A 10,390-nucleotide genomic window follows, 5' to 3' on the forward strand; every position below is an offset into this window, starting at 1 on the left:
CCCCCCCCCCCCCCCCCCCCCCCCCCCCCCCCGCCAAGTGATTCAGTGGCTTGTTCCAGGTCACACGTCAAAAAATAGCATTTGGAATAAAAAACAGGTTGATGCTTTTCTCGTGGCACTAAAACACTTCAAGGGTCTAAACATTATTTTTTCTCCCAACTCCACCCAACACTGTCCTTATCAGCGCTCCCAGTCTCTGTTCCAATGTGCAACTTCATTTCATGGACACCCAAGAAAATAAATACTACGCATAAATAAAAGCAGATGGGCTCTCTTTCTTCCCTCAGAAGCTACTAGAAGCTTGGGTGGGCGGCGGCTGTTTGTGGCCAGGCCTTGTGTCAGCCAGTCATTGAGCATAAGAGCAAAGGAGAAGACCCTGAGGCTGAACCTGCGGCTTTCTCTTTTCTTATTCTTTTACTTTTTTTTTTTTTTTTTTTTTTTTTTTGGTTTTCCTTTTTCTACAAAGGTAGGCAAAAAAGGTCGCTCCACCTTTCACCTGACTGCCGCTCATCCCGCACTTCAGCATGGCCGCAGCCCTAACAAGCAGGGCCCCGAGGCGCGCCTCAGCTCGACGGCCCCAGGTGCCCGGATGTCGGCCGCACCCTCCGAAGCTTCGAGATCTTACTCCTCCCGCCACCCTCCCTTCCCCAAAGGGCAGCTAAGTTTGACGTCGCGGAAGGGCCTGTACGGGCCTCCGTAGGCCGTCTCCCGTCGACCTCCTCTGTCATTGGTTGAGAGCGAGGTGGGCGGGTCGCCCCGGAGCCCGAGGAAGAAGGCGGCGGCGGCGGTGGTGACTGAGCGCAGCCCTGTGACAGGATGGTGAGGAGTGCAGATGCGGCGGCCGAGGCCTAGCTCTCGGCCGCGGTGCTGCATCGTTGGGAGACGTTGGGAGTCTCTGAGCGAGGGCATGGGCGATCTCGGGGGCGTGGCGGGCGCAGCCCAGGTCCGGGCCTGGAGAAGGCCCAGGGGGAGGGCAGGGGAGGATCAGGGGCAGCCACCGCTGGGTGCGGCCGGCTCGCACCCCCGCCCCAGGGACCAGAGGACGTCCGAGGGGGGAAAGGGCCCCCCTCAGCGACTCGTCCTGTCACGAGACCCGCGCGCCCGAGCCGGGAAAGACCTTTGGGCCTGGTCCTCTAGCTCCTGAGAAAGGGGCATGGTCCCCTCCGTTTCCAGACGTTTCCCTACTCCTTTCCCTTAAAAGGCACCTCCCGCTGGTGAGGGTATACCAGTTGCCTGCCGCTTGCGTGGAAAGCTGGCTTCTCGGATGCAAAATGGGAACTAACGAGCAGAATCCCCTATCCATTTTAGTTTGCCGTCCGAGAAAAGAGAATACAAACTATCCCCTTAGCCCCTGCAATTTAGTGCAGCTGCCATTGAAAATTGGTAGTGAGTCCTCAAAGGACTGGATGTGGCTCTTAGAATGGCTGGAACCGTTGTTTCCTTAATGATTTAGGAGCTCCTTGAAATTGGAAACATTTGTGAATGTGTACATTCTTTCCGGGTAAGGAGCCAGTGTGGGTGCCGGGGCGGGGGGGTAGTTTGTGGAGCTTTACCTCGTCAGACTCATCGGACTGCCCTGCCCGCTTCAAGGCCAAACCCCACCCGCTGGCCTCCAGTAGGTGTCCGCCCCTGCGACCGTCTTATGTAAAAACTCGGGAGCTGCTGCTGGAGAGGACTCCGAGCCACGATCAGATTTTCAAAGGTGTCCTTCACTCTCTGAAAAGTTAACCTGTTCAGAAGGAGCTCTGATTATCTCGGTGTTTGTGTTGGTGAGGGTAACTGTAAAGGGACTTCTATTTCTGATGGGCATCCATTGCACGTTTTAAGATTCCCACGATTGTGTGACAAGCATAGCCTTGGAGGTGGTTGTAGACGTGACAGCCAAAGATTTATGGTCTGTGCGTCTTTGTATATGTGAAAGGTTTTTAACCCCGTCTTTTGATTTTTGCTTCTCAGCAGACTCCAGTTTAGAGTGATCGGTTTACAATAATTTTGAGGCAGCTATTCCTGAGAGAAGAGGACATATGATTCCATACTCATGTTCCTGAAGGGTTTTTTGAGAAATGAACACTTTAAAAAAAAAAAAAAATTTTTTTTTAACGTTTATTTATTTTTGAGACAGAGAGAGAGAGAGCATGAACAGGGGAGGGTCAGAGAAAGAGGGAGACACAGAATCTGAAACAGGCTCCAGGCTCTGAGCTGTCAGCACAGAGCCTGACGCGGGGCTCGAACTCACGGACCATGAGATCGTGGCCTGAGCCTAAGTCGGATGCTCAACCGACTGAGCCACCCAGGCGCCCCGAGAAATGAACACTTTTTAAGGGGAGTTACACTGGAACATTACTTGTCACGTGAGATAGAACTGGGCATAATTTAGCATTAGCGGACTCTTTCATGATTAAAAACGTTTTATTTGGCAAAGTAGACTAGAAATATTCAACACCTGGTATACAGGGTCTGTGGGCAGCAAATTCAGGTGTGGAGAAGGTCCAGTTGTAGCTGGAGGAATGTGTTTGGTTTTGTATCTTTCGTTGGTGGCTTCATCACTTGATAATGTATTCATAGTGCTGTGTTAGATCTTCTATGCAAAATAATGATCTAGCTGCAGCATAAATTTTCCAACTACTAGAATTTTGAGCATAAGAGAATTAAAATCAGTATACTTGAGGAATTAGTCCTTACGCATCCAGAAAATGTTAGCTTTCATTTACATTGTTACTGGTGAATTTTCCAAATTGTTTTACAAAATTTGAAACAGAACAGGAAACAAAAGAGATTGGAATCATGGTAGAGAAGAGTAGGAGAAGTAGAAAAAATCGACAAGGCAAATTTCTTTTACAGTGCGTTTGTGTGTGTGTGTGTCCGTGTGTGTGTCATGTTTAAAAATACAGCAAATGGTTCTTTTGGTATTGTTTTGAGCAAAGCCGATTTTTAACATTTTCTTTCATAACACTCAGAAATCATTAACAAGTGTTTGCATATTCATTTGGTATGAGTTTTTGTTGCTCTGTTTTTGGTTTGTTTCTTTTCGTTGCTTTCTTTTAACATTGGTCATGTTTCACCCTTTTTTTTTCATTCCCCTGTCTGCAATCAACTTCTTCATTCCACTAAGGCTGGGCACAGAGTAAGTTTCTTCTCTTAGCTCCTACTAACAATGGTGGTCGGGTGGCTGATTACTGGGATTTCACCCTTTTACAATCTATCAAATAGGAAATAACCAAATTCCTATGCTTTGATTGGGTTGGTTCTTTATTTAAATTTAACAAAGCTGCCATTTCTAGGATCTTTTGCTGTCTCAAAAGACTACAAACTTTGCCTAACCTGAACTGTCAAAAGTGTGGAATTTGGGCAAGGACGTTCCTCAGAGTATGACATTTGTTATGTGACACTATCTCCCCTATAACTTAGTCACCTATATGAAATGAGAGTCTTACTAAGAATCTTTACTAGTTTGAGATAATTTTTGTTTGGTCATTCATATAGTTATAGCTTTAGACTGCTAATATCTTTAGACTTAGGCATAATCCGTAATACGTGATAGAATTTAGGTCATCAGTCATTATAAAGTATCGTGTCTTACTAATATTCTTTCTAGCACATTCAGATTCAACAGCTGATTATCAGTCCCAAAGATTTTGAACCTGCTATATATAGACGTATTCCCTTTTACGAGTAGTTGGAGGGGTTTTTTTTTTAATGTAGACATCTATTTTCTACCTTTTTCTCAAATGCCAGCTTCCCACATTAACTATGTACTTCAATCCATATCTGAAGGGATCCCCCTCTAAAGATGAAGATTGTTCTGTCTCCAGGTACTTTTGCATTGATTACCAGTGAGGGTGGAAACTTCATAGTGGTCTTTAGTTTTACAGTAAGATGTTTTATCCACTAAGATCTGGATTGAAACAATTAAGTCATTGAACAAATAACCAGCTGAAACCACACTTTAAAAAGAAGAAACTTATTTAACAATTTCTTTTAAAGTATGCTAATTGTGTAACCTCGTGTTACCTCAGTTACTCTGTGTCCTGATAACAGTTCCTTTCCTTTGTAATCATGTTGATATTTGTTGCAAGATGAATCAAGTTTGTTTTAGTAATAATTTTAGTTTGACACATTTTCATTTTTGATTAATTTCAGTTTACAAAGTCTATGGTGGCAAAACTATTTTCTGATTGTATCGTATTTATTTAATGTTTTCTTTCTCAATATTAAGGAATAGTCATGCCTTCTTTAAAAGCAGTTAAAGGGCATGTACATTTATGGATGGAATGTCTGTGTGGGAAAACATCCTGTTACAGAATGAGGGTGCTTATACTAATCAACATAAGAAATTGATTATTGTCCTTTGGGGGGCAGATATTACTTAAAAATGACCTTTTGACAGTATTCCATTAACTGAATCAAATAATGTTTATATTCAAATCTTGAATTTTCAAAATTAAAATTTTACAGGATTGAGGTTTTTATTTATTCTTTTATACTTAAGTGCAAAATTTATTTTTGTCATCTGAGACTATGTTGCAACCCTAAACCACCTCCTGCTAAATTCATGACTTATTTAGTTGATCTCTTTTTTGTTTTGTTTTGTTTTGTTTTAATCTCTAATGCACATGAAAGACTGTGAAAATGTTATTTTAAATTTGGGAACCAAACTGAGGGTACATAGGCAATTTAATCTAGACAGTAGAAATATGACAGGATTTTTAATAAGGAAAGAAGATAACAGAGATCATAATTCAAAAGCACGTGTTTGTCCTATCGAAACTCTTTGAAGCATAGGCTGTTTTTATTCCTATATACTGTAGAACTAATTGTTTTAAGTAAAACATTATAAATTTTGGCTACTGCTCCTCCATATAGTTTAGTAAACAGTCTAGTAAACATAAATTACAGAATTAAGTTTTTTCTCTATCACTACATTTTTAGCAATTCTCTTTATTAATGTTCCTGGAACATTGGAATCAGTATATTAGGTTTTACATTATAGCTGGAGAACTAGGAATTACCGTATCACACCTCAAAAATGCCAAATCCCATAGGACCCAGTAGTGTATTTTTCATTTTGCAATTTTTTGTGTCATTTATAGGTCTCTAAATGAATTGCTTTAGAAAGCCCAATTTTATTCTTGGTAAATTGAATGATGACCTGTATTGTGAATGCACACCTATTTATGACCAAAATAAGGTTGATTAGAACAGAGTAGGTTACCATATGCGTGTTTGTTTAAATGGTCATGTTAAGAACTGTATGGATAACTTCTGCTCTTATGGGTTCTGGAATCTCTGCTTAATTTAATTTAAAAGGGGAGTTAAGAGAGAACATCTTGTTTTGACATCATGTTTGACATGACACCTTGTCTCACCTTGACACTTTAAAGTTGGTGTTGGTATTAGGAGACCTGCACATCCCACACCGGTGCAACAGTTTGCCGGCTAAATTCAAAAAGCTGCTGGTGCCAGGAAAGATTCAGCACATTCTCTGTACTGGAAACCTTTGCACCAAAGAGAGTTATGACTATCTCAAGACTCTGGCCGGTGATGTTCATATTGTGAGAGGAGACTTCGATGAGGTGATGTATTTCTCTTTCCATTCACAACTGTTTCTTTTTCTTAATTCTTACATATATAAGCTTTATTCTTTACACCTTAGTTTTTCAACTGTGAAGGTCTTTTGTTGTTAACATCCCAAATGCAGTTTTTTAAGCTTATTTATTTATTTTGAGCAAGGTTGGGGGGGGGGGGGGGGGGGGGGGGGGGAGTGGCAGGGAGAGAATCCCAAGGAGGCTCCACACACTGAACGAGCCTGACGTTGGGTTCGATCCCATTACCGTAAGTAAGATCATGACCTGAGCGGAAATCAAGTCGTTGGATGCTCAACCAACTAAGCCATGCAGGTGCCCCCCAAATACCAATTTCCTACACATACTTGTTTCTTACTCTTTGCAAATCACTGATAGTAGATTACTCAATAAGCATATTAAATACTTGTTCTGACTAAATTGATATGGACTAAAAGTGATTGTGTTGCTATTTTTTGTAGTGATATCATTTAGTTTATAAAGTTTTTTTTTTAATTTTTTTAGTGTTTATTATTTTTGAGAGAGAGTGCGAGCAGAGGAGGGGCAGAGAGAGAGAGAAGCAGGCTCCAGGCTTCTAGCTTACACAGAACCCGAGGAGGAGCTCGAACTCACAAACTGTGAGATCATGAAGTCAGATGCTTAACTGACTGAAACACCCAGGAGCCCTATAAAGTTTTTATTACTTCTCACCACCACCTCTACTACCCTGTTCCAAGCCACCATATCACTCTTATATTCCAGCTTTCTCATTCTACCCTTCCTTCCTCCACAGTTTGTTCTCTAAGTAGCAACCAGTGTGATCCTTTTTAGGCGAAGTAACATCACATCACCACTCTGCTGAAAACCCTGCTGTGGCTCCCTAACTCCAGGGTTGACAATAAAGGGGCATGAGGAAGTTTTGAGGACTTGATAGAACTGCTCTGGGTTTGATTGTGGCAGAGCTTACATGACTATATTTGTCAAAAACCCTTGAATTGTACACTAAAAAGGGTAAATTTACTGTATGTGAATTATACCTCAATAAACCCGACTTTAAGGAAAAAAGTTAGAAGTTCTGGGATTCCAGCTTTGCCCATTAGTTAATAATGAGATTTTAGGCAAATTACATCCTCTTAGTTTCCTCTCACGTAAATGATTGGAATAGATGATTTTTAAGGCCCTACTCATACTAACACTGTATGATTTAGCATGATAAATCTGATTCTAGTGTAAAAAATTGCCTTTTATTTCTGGGAATATAAGCTTTTTCATAAATTAACTTAATTGGTGCTGTTTAATGGGATTCCTTTATATCAAACTGAGTTAAGTATAGTGTCTTTTTCTTTTTTTTAGTGGATTAAAAAAAAAAAAAGTTCAGGGATACCTGGGTGGTTCAGTCAGTTTAGCATCTGACTCTTGGGTTTCAGCTCAGGTCATGATCTTGTCGTTCATGAGTTTGAGCCCTGCATCAGGCTCTGCACTGACAGTGAGGAGCCTGTTTGGGATTCTCTCTGTCTCCCTCCGTCCCTCCTTTGCACACGTTCTCTCCCCCCTCTCTCAAAATAAATAACTTAAAAAAATAAAATAAATTAAAAAAAGATTTCGGGTAACTTTCCACCTGAGAGCAAAAGACAGGGAAATGAGAAGGAAGGCACAGACTTGTTGTCAATAATTAGAATATAGGTTTGGTTTGTTAAAAACATATTTGGGTTTCTGCTTGTGTTATGCTAAAGACAGTTTCAGTAGCAAGAATTAAAATTTTTTGCTTCTGATTGCTAAATTCACAGACCCTGGAGCCATACTACCAGGGTTTAGATCTTGGCTCAACCACTTATTACTAAGGTGTGACCTTAAGCAAGTTATTTTAACCTCTCTGTGCCTCAGTTTCCTCATCCATAAAATGGGGGTCATAACAGAAGCTGCCTTTTAGGATTGTTTGTAAGTATTAAGTAGGTTGATGTTTATAAAGCCCTTGGGATAGTGCCTGCTTCATACTAAGTACTGAATAAGTGTTAACTATCATTATTATTTGAAACCATCTATATAATTATTAAAGCCTGGGATATAATGAACACATCTAGCTTATAGGTCGTATGCCTAGAATTGTTAGGTAGAGGAAACTCACAAATTTGGGGGAGTAGTTATTCTCCACAGCATGCCCCAAAGAACCTATATTCTACAAAAAAAAAAACAAAACACAAGAAAGGGATTGCATGGTAAATTCCAGTTTACCTGGAGTAAGTTATGTTTTGAGCATAGTTGTAGCCTTAGAGACTGAGGAGAAATCAAGTATTTAACAAATGGGGGTGCCTGGGTGGCTCAGTCGGTTAAGCATCTAACTTTGGCTCAGGTTATGATCTCATAGCTCATGAGTTTGAGCCCTGCGCAGGGCTCTGTGCTGACAGCTCAGAGTCTGGAGCCTGCTTCGGATTCTGTGTCTCCCTCTCTGTCCCTCCCCTGGTTGTGCTCTCTCTCTCAGAAATAAACATTTAAAAATATATATTTAATAGGGGTGCCTGGGTGGTCAGTTGGTTGGGTGTCTGACTTTGGCTCAGGTCATGATCTAGTGGTCCGTGAGTTCAAGCCCCATATTGGGCTCTGTGCTGACAGCTCAGAGCCTGGAGCCTGCTTTGGATTCTGTGTCTCCCTTTCTCTCTGACCATCCCCTTCTCACACTCTCTTTCTCTCTCAAAAATAAACATTAAAAAATTTTTTAAAAATATGTATATATTTAATAAATGTATTGGTTGTGGAGCACTGTATCCAAACATCCATATGGGATTGAATGTTTAAGCAGGTTGTTTTTTAAACATAAGTATCTCTGAAATATATATATGTTTTCATGTCTGTTTCTTATCTTAGAATCTGAATTATCCAGAACAGAAAGTTGTGACTGTTGGGCAGTTCAAAATTGGTTTGATCCATGGGCATCAAGTTATTCCTTGGGGAGACATGGCCAGCTTAGCCCTGTTGCAGAGGCAGTTTGATGTGGACATTCTTATCTCGGGACACACACACAAATTTGAAGCATTTGAGCATGAAAATAAATTTTACATTAATCCAGGTTCTGCCACTGGAGCATATAATGCCTTGGAAACGTGAGTAGGAATTTGGGGATTTTTTAAAGTTAATAATTGCATGTGTCGTGTTTCATAAAGGAGAAATGCAGCCATTTCAGTGATAGCCTTTGTGGCATTCTTCTTTGGGTGATTATTCTTTTTGATACGTAACAACTCGAATTCTCCTTGAATCCAAATTGTCATTGTAAATTGAAATTTTTAGTGCGGTGCTTTTTAGTACAAAACACTGACATTATTTATATTTTCTTTCAGAAACATTATTCCTTCATTTGTGTTGATGGATATCCAGGCTTCTACAGTTGTCACTTATGTGTATCAGCTAATTGGAGATGATGTGAAAGTAGAACGAATTGAATACAAAAAATCTTAAAAGCCAGGCCTATCTTGCTGGGTTTTTTTTTTTCATTCCCTGTTCAAATCAAGTAATTAAACATTTATGAGCCACAGAATTGTATCACTTTTATAATATTTTGCAGTAAAATATAATATCTTCTGTTAATACAGTGTTCCAAGCTTCTTATAAACTGTTAAGAATATATTCCGTTCCCGTATATGATTTATATGAAAAAATGTCCACCACCCAGTAAATGGTCACGTGTTAAGAAAAATTTATCCTTGTAAATATCTTCAAAGTTGATATTTGGAACTTTATTACAAAAGTAGTGCATGAGGAAAAAGAATCTAGACTTTCTTGTATACATTTTTCTCTTCACTAATAAACAATTAACCTTTCATTTATACTTTCTTGGTAAACTTGTTTTAATTTTTTTAAATCATAAAAGGGGTGACTGGCTGGTCAAGCATCCAACTCTTAATTTTGGCTTGGGTCATGATCTCACAGTTTGTGAGATCTGTGCTGACAAGGCAGAGCCTGTTTGGGATTCCTGCCCCCCCCCCCCCCCCACCTCTCCCCTGCACCTGTGTGCGTGCGCTCTTTCTCTCTCTCAAAATAAATAAACTTTAAAAAAAAGAAATAAAATAGGCTCCTGGGTGGTTCAGTCGGTTAAGCATCCGACTTTGGCTCAGATCATGATCTTGTGGTTCATGGGTTTGAGCCCCGCATTGGGCTCTCTGCTGTCTGTGTGGAACCCACTTCACTTCCTCAGTCTCTCTCTTTCTGCCCCTTCCCCGCTCTCTCTCTCTCAAAAATAAATACACATTTTTTTTTAAAGTTAAAAATTCTTGGGGCGCCTTGGGTGGCTCAGTCAGTTGAGCGTCCGACTTCAGCTCAGGTCATGATCTCACAGTCCATGGGTTCGAGCCCCGCATCGGGCTCTGTGCTGACCGCTCAGAGCCTGGAGCCTGCTTTGGATTCTAGGTCTCCCTCTCTCTCTGCCCCTCCCCTGCTCATGCTCTGTCTCTCTCTGTCAAAAATAAATAAAACATGGGGCGCCTGGGTGGCGCAGTCGGTTAAGCGTCCGACTTCAGCCAGGTCACGATCTCGCGGTCCGTGAGTTCGAGCCCCGCGTCAGGCTCCGGGCTGATGGCTCGGAGCCTGGAGCCTGTTTCCGATTCTGTGTCTCCCTCTCTCTCTGCCCCTCCCCCGTTCATGCTCTGTCTCTCTCTGTCCCAAAAATAATAAATAAAAAACGTTGAAAAAAAAAAAATTAAAAAAAAAATAAATAAATAAAACATTAAAAAATAATAAATAAAAAAAATAAAGTTAAAAATTATTTTAAATAAAAAATAAAAGGAAATTAAATGCACCTAGGCATTAAAGTGATGAGGTAGATGGACTGACCTTTCAGG

General features: G+C 40.9%; 2 protein-coding genes across 2 annotated transcripts in view; one reads left to right on the top strand and one right to left on the bottom strand.

Annotated features, from left to right (window-relative positions):
* RAD9B (RAD9 checkpoint clamp component B) overlaps positions 1-684 on the bottom strand; it is a 29,057-nt gene extending 28,373 nt beyond the window's left edge. The window contains exon 1 of the mRNA XM_049619339.1: positions 490-684. Within this exon, the coding sequence (XP_049475296.1) occupies positions 490-526 (37 nt within the window). The 5' untranslated portion in view covers positions 527-684. The remainder of the gene's footprint in view (positions 1-489) is intronic.
* A 64-nt stretch (positions 685-748) lies between these two features.
* On the top strand, positions 749-9,381 carry VPS29 (VPS29 retromer complex component). Its single transcript, XM_049619342.1, has 4 exons — positions 749-819; positions 5,382-5,573; positions 8,424-8,659; positions 8,894-9,381. Exons 1-4 carry the CDS (start codon positions 817-819, stop codon positions 9,009-9,011), a joined length of 549 nt encoding a protein of 182 aa, XP_049475299.1. The 5' UTR covers positions 749-816; the 3' UTR covers positions 9,012-9,381.
* Positions 9,382-10,390: the final 1,009 nt, after the last annotated feature.

Source organism: Panthera uncia, assembly GCF_023721935.1.
Source record: "Panthera uncia isolate 11264 chromosome D3 unlocalized genomic scaffold, Puncia_PCG_1.0 HiC_scaffold_8, whole genome shotgun sequence".
Lineage (NCBI taxonomy): Eukaryota > Metazoa > Chordata > Mammalia > Carnivora > Felidae > Panthera > Panthera uncia.